This window comes from Chiroxiphia lanceolata, chromosome Z (assembly GCF_009829145.1).
Source record: "Chiroxiphia lanceolata isolate bChiLan1 chromosome Z, bChiLan1.pri, whole genome shotgun sequence".
NCBI lineage: Eukaryota > Metazoa > Chordata > Aves > Passeriformes > Pipridae > Chiroxiphia > Chiroxiphia lanceolata.
This window is the reverse complement of record NC_045671.1, coordinates 29,531,071-29,550,847: the sequence shown is the minus strand read 5'-3', so window position 1 is coordinate 29,550,847 and position 19,777 is coordinate 29,531,071. Positions and strand designations below refer to the sequence as shown.

General features: G+C 42.1%; 3 protein-coding genes across 4 annotated transcripts in view; 2 read left to right on the top strand and 1 right to left on the bottom strand.

The window, feature by feature from the left end:
* The first annotated feature begins 282 nt into the window (after positions 1–282).
* Positions 283–4,742, top strand: CZH5orf51 (chromosome Z C5orf51 homolog). The gene is made up of 7 exons (XM_032676684.1): positions 283–307; positions 1,145–1,486; positions 1,794–1,894; positions 2,292–2,438; positions 2,840–2,971; positions 3,177–3,291; positions 4,205–4,742. The coding sequence occupies exons 1-7, from the start codon at positions 283–285 to the stop codon at positions 4,492–4,494; spliced, it is 1,152 nt and encodes a 383-aa protein (XP_032532575.1). The 3' UTR covers positions 4,495–4,742.
* A 1-nt stretch (position 4,743) lies between these two features.
* Positions 4,744–12,783, top strand: FBXO4 (F-box protein 4). Its single transcript, XM_032676151.1, has 7 exons — positions 4,744–5,065; positions 5,161–5,396; positions 7,115–7,335; positions 8,337–8,412; positions 8,885–9,063; positions 9,958–10,133; positions 11,156–12,783. The coding sequence occupies exons 1-7, from the start codon at positions 4,877–4,879 to the stop codon at positions 11,243–11,245; spliced, it is 1,167 nt and encodes a 388-aa protein (XP_032532042.1). The 5' UTR covers positions 4,744–4,876; the 3' UTR covers positions 11,246–12,783.
* A 3,980-nt stretch (positions 12,784–16,763) lies between these two features.
* LOC116780874 overlaps positions 16,764–19,777 on the bottom strand; it is a 51,245-nt gene continuing 48,231 nt past the window's right edge. The window contains exons 5-9 of one of the 2 annotated variants that reach the window (XM_032676234.1): positions 18,738–18,809; positions 18,562–18,630; positions 17,780–17,908; positions 17,321–17,459; positions 16,764–17,143 (exon numbers count right to left, since the gene is read on the bottom strand). In XM_032676234.1, coding sequence (XP_032532125.1) covers positions 17,089–17,143; positions 17,321–17,459; positions 17,780–17,908; positions 18,562–18,630; positions 18,738–18,809 — 464 coding nt within the window. In that variant the 3' untranslated portion in view covers positions 16,764–17,088. The remainder of the gene's footprint in view (positions 17,144–17,320; positions 17,460–17,779; positions 17,909–18,561; positions 18,631–18,737; positions 18,810–19,777) is intronic. The other variant, XM_032676235.1, reaches the window with a different exon arrangement.

Below are 19,777 nucleotides of genomic sequence, written 5' to 3'. Positions count from 1 at the left end.
ATTAGCTTTTTCCAGGCAGGTAAAGAGATGGTGAAGGCTAGGGAAACAGTATAGTGAAATGCAGTATTATTATAACTAAACAACATAAAATAGTGGATGATTTACTGTCACATAGTAGCAAGATTTTGTTACAAATAAAAGGAAAACTACTCATCACTTCTGAAGTTCATGAAGAGTGCTGTTTGAAGCTGGACAAAATGTTGGAGAAAGTGCATGATTCCTCTAACAAAAAGTATGTGGTCTCAGGATGATTTAAGTGTACTCTCACAGCTGTACGTCTGCATGATAAGTAATTCAATGCTAAAGTGTAAGTTTAAAAACAAACAAACACACAAAAAACATTTGTTGATAAATAAACTGTTTGATCCTTGCTGCCTTTGTTTCAGTTTGCTTATGGGTAACACCTATTTTACAGTGACACTGTAAAATAGCATTACTTGATGGGGACAGCACTCCCATCAAGTTTTTTCAGCAGAAAAGGACTTTGGGGTGCTGGTTATCAGCCAGCTGAACAAAGCCCAGCTGTGTCCCAGGTGGCCAATGGCATCCTGGCCTGTATCAGGAATAGTGTAGCCAGCAGAACCAGGGACATCATTCTCCCTCTATACTTGGCACTGGTGAAGCCACATCTCAAGTCCTGTGTCCAGTTCTGGGCCCCTCAATCCATGAAGAACATTGAGGTGCTGGAGCAGAGCACGAAGCATGGAGGCTGCCAAAGGGTCTGGAGCACAAGTCCTGTGAGGAGCAGCTGAGGGAGCTGGAGTTGTTTAGCCTGGAAGAGGCTCGGGGGTGACCTCATCACTCTCTACAACCACCTAGAAGGAGGCAATAGCCAGAGGGGATCAGTCTTTTCTCCCAGGCAACTAGAGACAAGACAGGAGCATGTAGTCTTAAACTGTGCTAGGGGAAGTTTCAGTTGGACATTAGGAGGAATTTCCTCAGGGAAAGAGTGACTAAATAGTGGAATAGGCTGCCTAGGGAGGTGGTGGAGTCACCGCCCCTGGGGGTGTTTAAGGAAAAAATGGATGTGGCACTAAGTGCCACAGTCTAGTTGAGATGTCGGTGTTTGGTCATAGTTTGGACTGGATGACCCCAAAGATCTTTTCCAACGTGTAAGTTCACTACACAAATTCTGCTGACACAGGCTCACGAGAGCAACTCTCCCCGGGGGACCGTGACACGGATCCGCAGACGCCACGGACGCCTGTTATTCAAGAGCTTTCACGCCTCCACACAACCAAAGTTGCCCTCGCGGCCTTCGTTGCGCGCAGGGCTGTCCCGGCGGGGCGGGAGCTGAGGGAGGCGAGGCAGCCCCGACGCCCAGCACCGCCATCCCCGCTCCCGCGGCTCTGCTGTGCCACAGCCCCGCTGCGCCTGCGCGTGTGCGCGGGCGCGGCCATGGCGCTGCCGGCAGTGCCCGTGCTGCGGCCCCGGCTGGCGGCGCTGGGCCGGCGGCTCGGGGCGCCCCGGGGCGCGGCCGGGGACGGTGAGCGGCACAGCGGGGGGGGACGGGCCGAGGACCAGGCGGAGGGCGGCCCTCAGGGCGGGGTGTAGGGCATCCCCGCGAACGGACCGTGGGGGTCGGCTTGGGAACGCGGAGCGTGCCGCGGATGCCCTCAGTTTAATTGTGAAAGGTGCGGGCTAACAGGACAGCTGGCTTGCTTAAGCGCTGTGTTACCCAGCTGCTATTGTAAATACCGCGAGGGTGGATGAAGCCATGTGAAAAAGGAGAGAAAGCGAGGCTCCTGCTGAGTGCCTTTCAGTGCTAAGGAAGCATTGTGTTCTTCCTTCAGATACCTTCCTAGCAAAAGGCTCAGCTGCTCTGGAGAAGCTGAAGGACCTCTGTAACGAAGGGAAAGAGCCTCCTTCTTCTCTTTTTCAGCTCTATACCCAGGTATTGTATTTAAACCATCAAGCTGACTTTCGAGAAAATCTGTGTATATTGTGAGAGAAGCTTTGGTGTAAAAAGGAGGATAGAGCAGAAAAGGATATCTTGTTACTTGGTGTATACGGTGAACATCTGTGAAGCACATGGCTGCAGCTGACTTGGATAACTTGGGAGTCGAGAATAATTGTACTGATACTTTAGGGACAGAAAGGGGTTTGACTTTACGTTCACTGCCAGCAATCTTTCAATACTTATAACTTGCACCTTTAGTAAACAAAGTGTTTAAAAATACCTTCAAATTGTATTGTTTTATAAACTAACAAGTTTTCTGTGTTACAACACACCACTACTTCGTTATTTTGCCGGTAGCGTTTTTCCTTTGTATGTCTTCTTGTTTTCATAGGCTGTCCTAGACATAACGTATTTTGAGGAAAACCAGCTTGTGGATGAAGATTTTCCAGAAGAAACTTCCTTGCAAAAACTTAAAGAACTTATTTGTATTCTTTCAGAACCAGAAGATCTAGTGAGGGAATGCAACGTAGATGAAGAAGTGAGTACTGATGTTCTTGAGCCAGAGGATTAATTATTTCATTATTTTAAAATAAAAAATCTGAAACAGGATGGTAGTATTTGTATTTTTGATGGGCAGAACTTGAGGTATTTTGAAAGATTTTCAACTCTTACTTGTATTTAAATACTGATTCCTCAAAATAGTGTTTCAAATAACTTGTTGCGTACTCAGAATTTCTCTCACTAACATTTTACGGTTGTACGACATGTTAATGATAGTTTGGTTTGGCCATTTTCAGTATTCCGTTAGTCTTGTGTTTCTGAGTGCTGCTGTCAAGTACAGCCTCTGAAGTAAGAGACTCTTTGCATGTGTTACTGTGTTTATGACTAGTTCAGGTGGGTTATTTTTGTGTTAGCCCAGTTTGTTGGATTTTATTTCAGCCCATTAACATCCTTGGTGCAGAATTGTTAGAATGTCTTTACTGGAGGAAAGGAGCCCTGCTTTACATGTACTGTCATACAGCAAAAGGAAGGAGAGAATGGCTACAAGGAAACATTGCCACGTTTAAAAAGGTAAAGTAAATGAAAATGTTCTATGAGCTTGTGAATACAGCTTTAAAGTTTGACTCTTCACTTTTAAAATATGGCTGCTTTTTAATCTTTTTTTCTTTTTATCTTTTTTTTTTTTTAGTAGGGTTTTGGGGAATTCATAGAAGTATTTCTGGCTACCATTAATTTAACCAGAACTTATTTTTTCCTCATTTTTAACTGTACTCAGTGTCTTAATGATGGAGTTCATTACTTGATGAAGATGCTTAGCTTTAGATGCCCTCTTCAGCTAAATGAAGATGTCTTACTTCAAGATAAAGACACAGCTAGATTACTCAGTGAAGGTAAACAAACCCCAAAAAACCTGAAAAAACCCCACAACCCCCTCCTCTGAATAACTGCTTCACTTTATGAAGTGGTTTTCTGTGTGTTTTCATTCTTTGAATTTGTATTCAAAACCTGTCACTTTTTAGAACAAGAAGGTAATAATGAGGCAAATAAGCAGGCAGCAGTGCTCACTCCCTTCTTTTTTGACTCCTGGATTTTAGAAAGTGGTGGTGGTCATTTTCCCTGTGTTTTTGAGCGCACTGGATGAAGGTGAACTGAGACTGTGGGTGTTTTATGCTGAGCATGTGTGTTTTGCAGCCATCCAGTTGACAATTGACAGATGTTTAAGGCACAGATATGGCTGCAGAGGGTGCTAGATGTTTGCCTATTGGTCTGCCTGTTTAGCTCTAGGATAACACAGGTACAAAGAATTAAAGTCTTCACACAGGTAAAAACTACAGGCAGAACTGTTCAGATTTGGCAAATTCCCTCTGTCACTATATAGCTTTATGTAAGTTGCATTACTATAGAGCAATCTATAGAACTATCTTTCAGTCTTGCATTATGGGAGGCACAAAAATATTCTAACATAAATATGCACAGTCATGCCTTTGCATAATACTGAAATTCTCAACGATAACAGGCAAACATAATTATCAGAATTATGGTTAGATGGCAATCTTAAAGATTTTAGCATTATGGAGGGCCAAAATGGACAGAGTAATAAGCACAGTCTTGATCTGTGTTCTCTTCTGGGCATTGTCAGTCATCTCAAGGTTAAGATTTGGTTTTTTGTTGGATTTTGGTTACCTGTTTAACAGGCTGAGACTGTCATTTTGGAATTTTTTTCCAGGAAACTAAAGAAAAAAAGTTAACAAGAAAGTACACTTCTTAGAACAATAAAGTACTCCATATAAATTATTTTTGCAGGTATATTTAGTGACACACACTTACTGGCAATGATGTACAGTGGAGAAATGTGCTACTGGGGACTGAAACACGGGGGAGAAGGGAAGCAGGAAAGCCCCGAGTCAGTAGATCCTGTGTGTGACAGCAGCCTGGGCAGCGGAACACAGAGCGTGTGGCTGGACTTCCAAGAAACAGGGAAAAACATGCTAACGAAGTATGTGACCGTATGTGAGGGACCTTTAAAAAGCCAAGGGTGGAACACAACGACGGCAAAACAAATGTTGCGAGACTTCGTGAAATCCCACAGCTAAGATCCACCGCCGGAAGAAACCCCATGTCCTCGGAGCACAACTAAGGAGTTTTGCCTCTGCTTCCGTATCTGGTTTTATTTTTTTTTTTTAATTATTATTATTTTTTAAATCGAAATGTATACTTCTGCTGCATTAAAAAAAAAACCCCTCACGCACAATCTCAAAGAACTGGAATACCAAGGTCCAAAGTGTAATCAAGTATTTCTGAGGGGGAAGGGCGGGGGGGAGAGAGGGGGGAAAAACCCCAACAAAACAAAAACCCCCCCCACTCAAACAAAGCTGCCGAAGTAACCAGCCCTCGGGGCAGGATGGCGGCGCCTCCTCGGCGGTGCCAAAGTCCGCGGCGCCGGCGCGCTGCGGTGTGAGGGGCGGAGGCGGCGCCATGGCTGCTGAGGGAGGAGAGGAGCGGGGAGGAGGCTTGGAAGCGGCTTTGAGGGGTGGGCTGCGTGTCCTCCGGGAGCGCTGGATGCGGGGGGGCCGCGAACGCGGCGGTCCCGCCGCGTTCGCGGCCCCTCCGTATCCAGCGCTCCCGGGAGATGCGGAGGAGGCGAGCGCCCTGCAGAGGCTGCCGGTGAGTGGGGGCCCGGTCGGGACATCCCCCCCTCTCCCGGCTCCGCCGCGGAACATTCCCGAGTCGCTTAAACTGCTGCTCTCCCTGGTTTTCAGATCGACGTGCAGCTGAACATCATGTCCTTTCTCTCGCCCCAAGATCTGTGCCACCTGGGAAGCACGAGTAGTTACTGGAGGGCGGCGGTGCGGGACCCGTTGTTGTGGAGGTATTTTCTCCTGCGGGATCTCCCCCTCTGGGCGTCTGTTGATTGGAAGTCGCTCCCAGATGTGGAGGTTTTTAATAAAGCCTTTTCAGAGGCCAGCGATAAGGCATTGTATGATTACATGGCAGTGTAAGTATCTTCGTGTTCCCTTACATGACTTTCAGTCTCTCTTCAGAAGTAATACTCAGCCCACAGGCATGTTTCATGTATACAGCAATAAAGCTCTGCTGTAATCTCCTGTTTAAATTTTGATCTTTTATCAAATCTGTTGTTTATTTTGGAAATACAGTTTCCTGCTGTTGATGGTCTGGTCAGCTCTTTCTGTTTGTAGCTCAACAGGAATGTAAGATGGTAAAAAAAGAGCTAATTAAAGCTGTTCATAAACTATGCTTTGCTATGCCACAGAAATACAGTCATCTCAAAAGCTCTGCATACTGTTGATAAGAAGTGTTCTTTGCTCTCAGTAGAATGGCAAGTGATTTCTTCTTTAATAAAAGTACTAAGAAGTTTTCAAACTACGGCAAGTGGAATGAATCTTTATTTCTTTCATCTTACATGGAAGACCTAATAATAAAAAAGGTTTTTTTGAATGTGCACAGAAGAACAAGTAGTATTGCTTTAGCTCTGATTGTTGAAGGCTGTAAAAGACTGGTTTCAAATAGTATAGTTGACAAGAACAGCAACACTCACAATGTGTTTAGATGACTGACAAGAACTTCTTAAACAAGCAGATTATTTTGTGGGAATTTTTTTTTTACTTCATTCAATTCCATTGATTAATTTGTAGTAGTGGTTCATGGGTTTGTTTGGGGGTTTTTATTTATTTGCAGTTAAATTTTCCAAAGGTGATGGTTACCGTGTTTTTTCACATTAAATGGACTAGCTTCTGCAATCTCTGTGCCTTTCAGCCCCACTTTACAGACAGGAACAATGAACCCAGAATTTGAAGTGCAAAATATATACTGATTTTGAAATTGGATTTAAATCTCTTCAGGTCTGAATACTTCAGAGCATCACCTGTTTGAAACCACCTCCCACTGATTTCTGTTGTGTCTGTGTGCACTTAGTGGTTCTGCTGATCTCAACTGAAGTATCTCAGTGTAGGTGTAGAAGAGCACACATTTGTTGTTTTTATACAAGAACTTAAGACTGATCCTTTATATGATCACGTCACATGGTATAAATTTCATGTAGAAGTTTTTGTCCAGCAACAGCTTACCATGACTGCAGAAGCAGACTGAAGCTGCTACTCTAGGATATCTGTCTTACTGTTACTATTCCCCTTGGTTACCAAAGTCTTTTCATGCTTTCTAGCTTGTGCACCAAGTGAGCGCATAAGCTTGCAGACAACATTCATCTTTCACAGCATGCATGCTCTGTACCTGCAGGGGACATGATCCATTTCAGGTGGTTACGTGTTTCAAGCACAGATGCAGTCTAATTAAAGTTTGAAGTGCGCTCACCAGTCTCATTTTCCTAATTTTATTTTTTTATGTGACTCATCTGCTTTGATGATATTTTATCTATACTGTGTGTTCAGTGAGGGTGTGGGAATGTGTAATTTTATTTTATTTTAATTTATTTTATTTTAAATAAACTGAATGATCTACAGATAGCAACATAACAAGGTCCAAAAAGTCAGTATTTGGACTTCAAAAGAACAGATGTCTTTGCCTGCTTTGTACTGGTGTTTGAAAGCATCAGTTTGGAACTCTATAATTTTTGACCTATGGAGTTGAACCAGTAGCAAAGCATAAGAAGTGTGGGACCTAAGTCAATTTATGTTGTTTGATTAATACCTCTTCTGTATCATGTGTTTAATTTCTAGTTGCATCTATTTCACACAGATACAAAAAGAGCTGTCCTCAGGGTAGAAGAAGTTTGAGATCAAGCCGACCCCGGTATGGGGCTGTGACTTCCTTTCTGCAGTCACTGGTCACTCAGGCGGAACCTCGCTTTGCCATGTTTGGGCCGGGTTTGGAAGAGCTGGATGACTCGTTAGTGCAAAAGATGATGACGTGCCCAGAAATTCTGGTAGTAGCTGGCCTACCTCATAGACAAATTCATGGTAATGATGGTTCTGGCTTTTGGCCTTTATATTTTGTGAACAAATATAACACAAAAAAATGTGGTTGGAGAAACAGAGAAAAAGGATGGTTTTTTTTGTCCCCGTAAAAGTCAGTAACATCATGGAAAAAAAACCATTTTCTTTCTTTGTATTCATTCAGAAGGATAAATGCAGTGAACATTTGGGACAAGCTAATAGCTGCAGTGAATTTATGACTAAATTCGCACAATGTCAGAAGGATTATTTTGCTACTCGTACTTATTTCATCCAAAATTCCACGTTACAGCTCTTATTGTAATGGATAAATGCAGACAGAACTTTGTTTAGGTACTACTGCTTGCAGTGAAGGGTTAAAAACACATTTTTGTTTTTATACAAGAACTCAAGACTGATCCTTTACGTGATTATGTCGAATGGTGTAAATTTCATTTAGAAGAGTTACGTGAGCAGGTGAAGGATTTTTTTTGGTGTGTAAAAGAATAACTTTGAACATCTGTAATTTCACTTCAGTCCAAACCAGAGAGACAAATGTATTACTTTTTAACTAATGTTTATTTCAGCACCTCAGAATTAGAATAATTAAACTGTATTTGTAGGAAGTGTGAAAATTATTTTTTAGTGTTTTGGTTTTTTAATTTCTCTCCATCCTTTTCAATGCAACTTGTCTTTAACAGACTAGACCCTTTGCTATGACAATTTCAGCTAGTAAACACAAGTCTGCCTCCTTTCTGATTTGGGTTTCTAGGTTAAAGTCTAATTATCAGAAATATGGAAATGCCTCATTTTTTTGAATATAATTGAATTGATTTTCATTAAATTAATAGTCTGACCAATTAGGGCATGTATAAAATTTAATTGTAAGATAGTAAATCTGCTACCCCTAGCAGCAATATCTAGGCTTGAATATATCCATTTTATAGCACCACTGGAATATTCAGACTACTACTTAATTATATTCAGTAGCCAAGTTGTAATCTCATATATTCATTTTTTCCCTGTAGGAATTGGATCAGGAGTCAGTTTTCAGTTTAATAACAGTCAAAAATTCAATATTCTGACATTGTACTCCACCACCAGGTAAGATAAGATTTGGTCTCTGCTAAATAAAAAGTACAGTTTCTCATTCATTTCATACCTTCCTCATCTTTTTGTCATGTGACTTCTACATGCATCGAAATTCCCTATAAATTGAAACATCAATATCTTTGCTTTTCCTTTCTTTTTTTTAATTGCTGAGTTTTCACATGGAAGTGATAAACCTTTTCCAAGCCTCTTACATACCTACAGTACAGGTGCTTCAATCCCTCTTGAAACCTTGGTTGATTCCCTTTTGCAACACTATATAAACTTGTCCTGGGGTGTATTTGGATATGCAGATTGCTAGCCATCTCTATATGAACACCAGGAAAGAAGGCAGGGCGGGAGGGAGCAAAGTGGTTTTGCTAGTTCATACCATTTTCTTGTCCCTTTCCTCTGCTACCTAGACTCTCAGGATCAAGTTTTGCTTTCACAGTTAACCTGACTACTGAAATATTGAAATATCTTCCAGTGTGGAAAGGAGGAGAGCAAGGACAGAGCAATCTGTTGCTGTGAATAAGATGTTTTACCAAGAGAACAGCACAGAAGGGAATCAGCAAGCCATGCACTACAGTGTAATAGATCAAGTGAAGAAAGTATGCGAAGTAGTTGATGGATTCATTTATGTTGCTAATGCAGAAGCTCATAAAAGTAAGGGCTTTATCTTTATTTATTCATACTTTGAGAATAATTGGAATGTTATAAAAATTACAAAGAATATACAATACATCAAAATCCACGTTCTCATCCTTTCAAAATCTGCTTTATTAGTGCTATTTCTTCATGGCTTATCCTGTGGAAGAGGTCCCCTATCCTAGACACTTTCTCATCAACCTTTGAGGGGTTATGGCTCCTTCTTTTGTTTGGGGCACATACTGATACAATTGCTATCTAAATTACATATTGGAAATCATCTGGATTAAAAAACAACATAAACAAAACCCTTGACCATGTGCAGGAGAAGCCTGAAATACATTGTTTCTGGTGTAATAGTCTGGAAACAGAACTTTCACCAGGAAAACTTCAGTAAAAGATGCAATTAGTCTAAATTAGTATAGTCCTGTAACAGAATAATCCAAATATTACTGTAACTGTCTTTACATTCATCAGCTTTAAATGGAGAGAAAGGACTAGTTCAGAAAAGAAGTGGGTAAAAAAAAATGTGAAGGGATATACTAAGGAGAAAAGTACATCCAAGAAGGGAAGAGCTGCTGACTGTACAGTATGTATGTCTGAATGGCTTGTTGCAGTTTTGATCTGTGTAAGGTACTAGGAAAACACTGATGTTAAGGACTGAAATAGGTTGCCGGTAGAATCTGTGGAGACCTTAAATAACAACTAAACATGACATTAATATTTGTGTGACATGAGTGCAGGTGAATCAATCTTGTGATAGGCAGAACTAGATCATTTTGCCCTTCCAGCCCTCTATTTTGTCACCTCTGAAATAAAAAAAGAAATTAAAAAAACCCTCCGAAATAACAACAAAATGCTTCCTTGGATTTGCATGTATTTAAGACTCATATGTTAAAAATTGTTTCTCAGAGCATGATCGTCAGGAGGAACAGGCTCGTATTTTGGCCATGATTGATCCAGCCCTCGGGCCTCCGAACAGACCTCTGCTGGTTTTGTCCTGTGTCTCTCACATTGGTGTGGAAAGAATTCCATGTGTTTATGTGGCACATCAGTTGCAACTAAATCTGCTATGTCAGCCCTGGATGGTACTTGCATTTAAAACTTTATTCTCTGTTTCTCTTTTGACTTACATTCAGTTTAAGCTTTCAGGTTCCTGAACCACTCCTACCTAAGCAAGTGTGCAGCTTTTAACACTAGCACATGAGCCCTCCACTTAAGTGAGGGATTTAGTTTCTCTGGTCGTCTAAGCTGAATCATTAGTCTGTCTGAGAATAGGCAGTTCAGTGACTTCTCCAGGAACACACAAGAGACTTCAGAATGTAAGGAAGGACAAATGCTGGTCTTGAAGGGAGTAAGGAAGCTTCAGTTAATTTAAATCTAAGTTACTTGAGTCATAACCCAAGACCTTGGACACAAGATAGATTTTTGGGCCATTTTTAGGAGACTGTTGCTCGCTTGATGTGATGTGTTCAAGTTTTTGACAAATCAGTTTTTTACCTAGGATGTGAGGTCCTGAACCTGGTTTTTTATGCTTGTCAAATACAGTATATATTAGCATCATTCAGACACATATAATTAATTTTTGTTAATGTTGTGTAGCTGAAGAATAATAAAACCAGAAAAAACCTAAATTTTGATTTGAGATAATTCCTTTGTTTTCATAAGGAAAATGTTTACAGGCTTTTAAAAACCCAAACTGTTTGTAATAACCACTTGATAAAAGTTACAAAATCCGAATAGTAATAAAATGCGTAGAAGTCTAGAGCTAGCAGCATTTTTGCTTTAAGAGTTACAAGAAGAATTTTCAAGTACATTGTCATCTGTAAATTAAGGACAGTGTTCCAGAATAGCTGATGGAATGATTGAGAAAAAACACACATTGGTACCAAGAGTGAAAGCTTTTCTGATGGGTCTTAATGTGGGGTTTTTTTGTTTGCTTACTCTTATGAAGCCTTTTTTATCTAAGGGACCTTTAGACCAATAATAAAAATTTAGATTTTATATGGTTGTTTCTGACTTCATGGATGGACATGGAGTGATGTTAAAATACTGTTAGATCCTGTTACCTGATATCTCTAATACATTAGCTTCTTTTTTATTTTCACAGGTGCAGGACACTGTAGCTGCAACTTTAGATGGTTTGCTAAATGGAATTGAGTGGCTCTTGGAGGAAGCAAATTGTAAAAATGCACAGTAATGGAATTGTGTATTGTACTGTGTAAACCCTTTGACATTTTGCATTTCATTTAGCAAGAGTCTTGTCCTTCCTGCAGGGGTGCTGTCAGAAGGAAAATTTAAAAGACAAACCTGCGTATATATCACTGCACGTACTTAACATTCTTCCAACTACAGTCCTGAATTAGAAGTACAAGTAGGATTGCTTGGATTCCAGCAGCTGCTGACAGTAATTGGGCGGGTCGGTTTGGGTGTTTTGGTTGTTTTCCTTCTTTCAGCGGGGAGCCTTCAGTACAATCTTCTCAGTATATCTGATTGTCTATTCTCTTCAGTAAATACATGTAACACTACATTAGTTTATCAGCACAGCTCTGTGACAGGCACCACCCGTTCAGTCAACATTTTCAGTGGAGATCTCGACAGGGACAGTTCCCAACCAAAGAAAATATACTGTACTTGGTACAGTAGTAGGCTGACAGAAAGAATTCCCCTGCAAAAAACAGACAAAAAATAGCAGAAGGAATGTCAGTTAGACCAAAATTCTTAGAAGCAAACAAGCAAACTGCCATGTATGAATTGTTGTTTCTTATTTGTGATCCTGTTTATTAACCAACCACAGTAGACTTCAGCATCTTTCTGTTGAAATTTTTAGCTTGAACTGCACATACCTCTTATGTAAAGAACAGATGTTAAATAGAATCATTAGTACTTCAGAACTTTATCAAATACATAAACTGTCAGTTACTGAAATAATTGTGGCCATTTCCAGGTATGAATTGTACCCGTCTTTGAAATTTTCTACACAGTTGCAAATATTTTTATAAAAAGGGAAGTAACATTTTAAAGCTGGAATTGCATTTTCCCTATAGATGTTTGAGATAGTCATAGTCTTCCACCTTTTTTGTGTTTTTATTATTGGATGAATGTTCAAAAACTTCCCTTGGATTTTTTTACCTGTGCACTTATTACTTTCTGTGCTTCTTGCTTGTTTTCCTCTCTCCATGGAAATTCAACAATCTCACAACTTCTCTTTGGAATGTAGATAAATGATTGCATGGTGCACATACAGCTGTAACTGCCCTCTGTATGGGAAGTGTGAGTGATGCTCAACACAGCTACGTCAGAAATACTCTATTTGAGAAAATGGTTGGATTTTTTTTAATCACCTAGAAAATGTCTTTTTTTAAATCTTTATGCGCAATTAATTCAGCTTCGAGGGAAAATCCATAGGAAGATATACTGTGAAAATTCTGTGGTTTATCCCTCTTTTTTTTAATAGTGTATGCATGTTTTGCCCTTTAAAATAGAGCAGATGCAATAGATTCATGAGTATTTAGGGTAAAATTCCATGCCTTGTGATTGGAAGTGTGTGACTTTCCTTCTAGTCCTAATAATTTTATAGTGATCTGTAAGTAGAGGGTCGAATGCAGCAACCTGATGCTACGTCAGCTACAGATATGGGTGGTTTATGTAAGATCATCATTCTACTTTCTTCACAAGGAATAAATTATTTTTTAAAGAAATCATTCTACTTTCTTCACAAGGAATAAATTATTTTTTAAAGAATGATGTTTACAGTCTTTCTATGTGTGTTAAGCCCTCCACATGTGTGCAATGCATGCACACACACTGCAGTCATGCTGTCACAACATAATAAATTAGCATTGCTATCATAATGAACAAGGTTATTTTATGTTGCCAGTTTAATTAACAGATATTCACTCACTGTCCTGTCAAAAGGTCAGGATAACGTAGGGTATATAATTTTTTTTAATCTAAAGAACATTAGTTACGTTAACCTAAAGATAGAATAACTTCAAGAATTACAAGTGTTAAGGGTGCAGTCTAGAAAACAAACAGTGGGAATGAGAAGTCCATACAGTCACAGATCTGCATGATTGAGTGCCGTGGTGGATCTGTACAGGCAAGGAAGATGACCGTGTACACTGTCCAAAAGAGCACTGAGATGCACAGAGGTGTGCTATGGAGAGGCAGCCAGCCTGTTGAGCGTACATACACCAGTTAGGTGCAGAGATGTACTCCATATTTAATTTAGCACTATCTTTTATCTTTAAACTAAATCAGGTTCTACTATTTAAATTTTTGAGTCTGATGAATTTAGAAGCATAGTTAGTCAGTTAAGCTTGGGACTTATTGTTACAAATTCAAAAATAGTTTGTTGTGGAATCATGACATAAATGTATTTTAAAACTTTTTAATGTAAAACTCTTTTTTTTTTTTTTTAAATCTAATTGGCCTTGTATTTATCACAGTAGAAGCAACTGTGATGGCTTTGTGAGAAATAAAATCATCGGAATCCCAGAAATCTTGCTCTCCTTGGCATGAAGGATTCTAAGAGTGCTAGAAAGAAAATTGCTTTCCTGCCCCCTGAGACAGGATGTTTACATAAACAGTGGTCACAAAATAAAAGGTTAAAATGGCAATACACGTGATGGATAAGAAAACTTGGTTAGTGAGGCTTCACCTGAACAGCTTTCCCAAAAAGAAGGTGGCTGTGGGGATGCTGATTTTCAACATGATTTTCAAAGACAGGGGACATGAGGAATTTCTTCATTGAAAGGATTGTCAAGCATTAGAATGGGCTGCCCAGGGAGGTTGTGGTGTCATCATCCCTGGAGGTGTTCAAGAAATGACTGGATGTGGCACTTAGTGCCATGGTTCTAGTTGACAGGGTGGTGATCTATCAAAGGCTGAACTAAAGATCTTAGAGGTCTTTTCCAACATATATGAATCTGTGATTCTATGATTTTATAAGAATTGTTGTTACTGATTTTATGTGCATCATTAAATATTTCCTCTACATATTTCCATTTTAGCTGTCACTAATATGCCCATGTCCCTCAACAAATAAGGAACTGTGATGGATGACTGTGAAATCTAGTTATTCAAGAAAAACACTCAGTATTTCAGTCCTGAGTCTTAACTAAATCACACCTGCTTCAAATTCAGCATATTATATCGGAACACTGCAACAATAATCACCTGTAATTTAATACCAATATTGTAAATAGGCTACCTGACTGCAGACAATTCTGTAAAGTCCATTCACACACACGTTTCCTGAGCCACAAATACACCAAACAAACTTAATAATCTTAACAATATAAATCCACCAATAATCACCTCAATCTATTTCGGGAGGTCTTCATTGCCAGTAGGATGAAAAAGAAAGGGATCAAATGGAAAACAGGGGGGTTAGCTTTAAGGTAGGTAAGATAGATAGTTGAGGTGCTGAGGCCTGAACAACAGGCCCTGAGCCAAAGTTTATCTCTAGATGAACTTTTCAACCTAACGTTATATTTAGCCATGTATCCACCCATTAGAAAAATTATGTATGCTTCTCAGTAAAATATGTAGTATGATAAGACTACATGTGTGTAAATATGTATGCTTATTAGTAAGATATATTTGTATATGCTCATTGGTGAATAATAATTGTATCTGTTCATTATCAAATATGTATGACTCAGTGAAATATGAATGTATTTATCTTTCTGTATTTAGAGACTGGTCAGTGCCATGGAATTAGATGTCTGGCCATGTTTGGTGACAGATTGTCAAAGCTTGGTTTTCCCCTGAGCCCTGGCCAGGCTTTGGGTGAAACACAAGGAGAGAAGGAAGCCAGATATTTTCTGCACTAGTGGTTATGTAAGCTTGGTTTGTTTAACAATACAAAAGCTGGACCTTTCACAGCAATGATGGAGACCTCACCTATGAGTGGACACACTGAGTAGGATTTCCCAGTTACTGAGAAGGGTTCTCCGACCCTTTGTTGCAAGCGGGGCTCCCCAGCTGATGTGTGGGTCCGGATGCTGATTATGGTATCAGGGTAACTGGTGATGTATCATTCTTATAGGCACTCTTTGTAGTAATTATTAGCTGCATTGCTGAGCTTATCTTTTTGTAATTCTTTGCTGTTTTGCATTATAGTAAAATTACACACTTGTTCCTTGGGGTTGGTGTCTGTGTCTCTTGTGCTGCCCCTCATCCCCTTGGCAAAATGAATTGTCATCATGGTGCAGATCTGAACAAAATGTTGCTTTGTAAATCTGAATGTAAGGGATCAGTCCCATCTGACATTCCTGGCTGGAATGACTGTGGTAGAGCAAGAGTCTGACTGGGAAAGTTTTAAAGCCTGGAGAGAAATTTACGGCACATAAAGGGACTCCATCTTATGGACTTGACAGTTTATCCCCAGTTTAGATATTGTTTTTGTAATGTCCCCATGTGGTTGTATTATCCCCATTCACTTGTATTGCCTGGGCATGTCCAGGCTTGCCCAGAGTTGTTTATCCCATACCTTCCCTGCTCCTCCCTCTGATTGGCTAAAAAATGCTGCAGTGTGGAGAGAGCTCCCATTGGCCCTTTACTTTCCCAGCTCCTCCCCAGTTCCTCCCTCTTTTCCAAGTTCTTACTCTCATTTGTTCCCCTGGCTGTCTATCCCATGCTCCACCCAGTTTTCTAGCCCTTTCCATACCAAACCCTATATAAACCCTCACACACCCTCAATAAAGAGCCATTGCATCTGACCTTCTACCTTGTGTCGAACCCTTTGTGCAGTGTTGCGGTCCTATTCCTTCTCCCCCAGACCGTGGCAGATGACCTTCCCTATCATTGGCTCTTGTGTGGGCAAAGGTCAGAGGACTGTGCAAGCAGTGGGGAAGTCAGCTGAAAAATGCTGAACCACTGGATATATTGAAATGCATCCAAAAATTGTATATTGAAAAAAGGAAAATAGCTTGTGGATTTGGGTAGATGAGGATGGATTTTGTTAACTACATATCTAAAACAGCACCAACAGAGAGAACAATTGTTGTTGAAACGCTCCAATGTGGAGTGACAGGTATGTGAATTGCAGAGTCAAAAAAAAGAAAGGTTTGGCTCAACCCTTTAATCAATTCATGTAAATTCTTGTCATATCAATCAGGAAGAGGGGTTAAAATAATCTGTTTTTTTGAGAGTAACATACTCTTGTAGCGTGCCCATCTGCATATGGTAAAGGTTTCCTACTTGAAGTATGTTGTGCTAGGCTGTGAGGCTGTATTGGAGTAGAACTTGTAGGAACTGGACTCTTTGACGGTTATGAAACTGTAGCAAGACTAGCTTTTTGCTAGAATCCTGCCAGACACAAATAGTAACAAATAAGGCTACTTCCAGTTGGCTTTTTTTATACAGCTCATATAGAGCTTTTGATATGGATTTCTGGAAAGAAAGACCTGAGTGCCTGTGCTTCAAAGCTCAGAGCTGCAAGACAAATCATTCATTTGCATTCATCATGAGGTGGAGCCTTTGCACCTCACTTCTCAACAGCATGCCCCCAATCTAGTGGAAGAACTATCACTTGGGAAACCAGGCAGATGCTGGGACAAAGGTGTCCCTCCCTGGAGTGCAGGTCTCTTCCAGCTCCTCTCACAGATCCAGTCCTGCTTCCAGCTCTGTGCATTCTATCCCAACACAAACAGCCAAAACAGGTGAGAACTCAATGTTTTTAACAATATATTTATTTATATATTGTCCATAAACCAAAACATGATTTTCTAAAGTAAAGTACCCCTGCTGGTACTGGTAGCAGGGACACCAGGATGGTGTGGGATGGAGTGAGTCCAGGGAAACCCAGTTCTCCTGTGAAGAGGCCCTGTCAGCCAGAGAGCAGCTGGGATAAGCGGGCAGAGGTGTAGGGTCTGTGCCCATGTTCCTGTATAGCTGGGCGAGCTCTGCCGCAAAGATCCCTGGTGACAGGCGGCAGCTGTTGCTGAATTTCGTGTTTGCTTGGTCTCTGTCACCCCTTCCTGCTCCTTCTCCTGACTCTGCTTTGCCTTTATCTCTAGTTTAAACCTTGCTTTCTCAGGCAGAGTAAGTATCAGCTTGTACTGGTGATGCTTCATCTCCCTGGGTCCTTCTGTACAAAGAGATTTCAGAGGAGTCTGCTCATGGATATGAATTAAGAACCCAGTTAAAGGACCATACCATGGAGGTTTCAGCAAAGTGCTCCCAGGAGCTGCCTTGGCACTCCAGCACTGTGCAAACACTCCATTGCCAATGGTAGCAATAAATAACTGGAAAGAAACCAACTCACGTGTCTCTCATTAACTGGGACATGACTATGCAACCGACTGCAATCCCAAGCAGGAGCACGCTGAAGGCTGCTGCAGTTCCAAGGATATAGTTCTTGCTCAACTCCTGAGCAGTTTCATCTTTTCCCAGACTAGCTGACCCTGACAGGAGAAAGGACAATGCAAGAGACAATGTTTGTGCTTTGCACTATGGATAATCTCAGATTCAGGGCACTTCAGATGCATAAGGGATTTTGTTTTCAGAGACTAGTGCCTCTGGCTCTGGTGTCTTAGGACCAGGGGAGAAGAAGGATCCTTTAAGGGTCTCCTGGAGAAGAGCCTGCACCAGCACTGCCCAGTCTGTTCCTTCAGGCTGCAGGCCAGGGCTGTGTGCTGGGGACCTGCAGTTCATCCGTGGAGAGCATGCAGGGATACACTGAAATACTCCTCTTTTCGCACACCAGCATCTCCTGAGCACTCACTTCCAGGATGACCCTGAGGCTGAGCAGGTGTCTTGGTGCCTTGTATTGCCTCTCCTTCACCTAAGACTGGCACTCTGTCTCTTTCTCCCATCTGGAAGGTCTCCTTCTGCACAGTCTCAGGCTCCATCTCTTTAGAAAGAACAAGGGACAGTTTCATTAGAAGTAACTGTCCCTCATCAGGAACACGGTACCATGTCCTGGGCACCCTGGCAAGTGGCAGGGAGGAGCCCACTGTCCCCAAAAACAGGAGGAAAAGCACAACCAAGTTTTTTGTGAAGCAACTAGAAATGTAGAGCCAAACCACCCAAGACTGAATTCACCAAATGAGCCATTCTAGAAAGCCCTTCAAGTAAGTTGTCTGACCTCACGCTGGGTGTCCAGCTCCAACCCACCCCTGACCCTGAGGTCTGGAAAGAGCAGCCAAGATTTCCTGGGACATCACTTCTGCCTTGATGCTGGGCTGTGCATGAGCCAAACACAAACTCAGCACAACCCTGTTCCTAACACCTGGATATCAGCATCTGCACACAGCAGCTCTGGCCAGTAATGGTACAAGTGCAGCAGCAGTTGCCCCTGGCTCTCAGCTGGAAGCCCATCTGGGAACAGGAGCTGTGCTGGACTGTCTCTGTGGCTCAGCAGTCCACGCAAGGTGTGAAATGGAGTGTCCTTGCAGCGAGGCTATGACTGATCACTTCCAGCTCCATGGGCTACATCAGATCCCCAGAGTAAGCGAAAAACTCAGCATCCCAAGTTCTACAGTTAAGAGAGTGGGATATACTAACCAGATGCAGCTTTCTCCAAGGCTCTTAGGAGTTCCTTTGGAACTACAGGTATCTTCTGGGAATCCTTCACTATTTTAGATTTTAGAAGGACGTTAACATATGAAGATACATTTCCCATGAACAATATGCTAAAAAGGGGTCTTTATTCTGTGAAATAGCGGAGCCTGACTACTCACCCTTGAGATACCAGCTTGGAATCAACATGGAATCTGGCTCAGGAGCTGGAAGAGGCCTTCCTTTGGCCACATCTACAACCAAACACCCACAAGAAGTTACCATCACACCTCAAGAGCAGAATGTGTAAGGGGGTCACAGAATGACAGGGCACACAGACAGGTCTGTGTTCTCACAGCTGCAGGGGTGCCTGGCTGCCCTTGGGACTTTGAGCTGGCACCTCTGAAAGGAAGCAAAAGCCACGATGTGCCCATGTGACCTGCCTGTGCATCAGTCCTGGAGCTCAGCCATGAGGCTGGATAACTACTGCAATGTGATGGATAAGTGAGTGCCAAGTTTCTGGCCCTGCACTGCCACTCCCCACCTCTCTGATCATGAGAACCCTCTCTCCCCACAACCCCTGAAGCAGCTGCAGCCCCTCCACACCTCTCCAGGCTTTGTCTGCCCCACTGCCTGCACCGTGCTGCCTTCTTGGCTCACCCAGTCCTCGCCCTGGCCACACTGCCACCAGCCCAGGGTGGGGGATGGCCCCTGCCTGCCTACCTGCTCCCTGCCCTTGCATTGGAGCAGACTGGGCATCCTGGGCTTGCAGGGCCACCAGAAAGAGGGGGAGGCAGCAGGTGAGGACCACGACCCCCAGTGCTTGCAACATGCTGCTGCTGCTGCTGCCACTGCTGCTGCCTCAGAGGTGTCCAGAGCTGGCACTGAACAGCAGATCACAGTGGGGCTTTGTGACCTCACATCAGATGGGGCTCTCTGTCGTCACATGCCCACCAGCCCCTGCCCTCTGCCACGGCTCCTCGGTTTACTCCCATTGCCCATGAATTCCTTAATCTGCCTACTGATGAATTTCCTCGTTCTGCATTGGTGTGGAAGGAGCAGAAGTGGAGAAGGGTGGATCTGTTTTGGAAGGCAGCACTGTGCATGGGAGTGCAGAGGCACTTGGGTCTTGCTTCCCAGAAATCCCTATGAAAAGCCCACTATGAAGACTGCATAAAAGAGTCAAGTGCAAGTGCCTTTCCTTGGTACTCTTTTTGTCTGC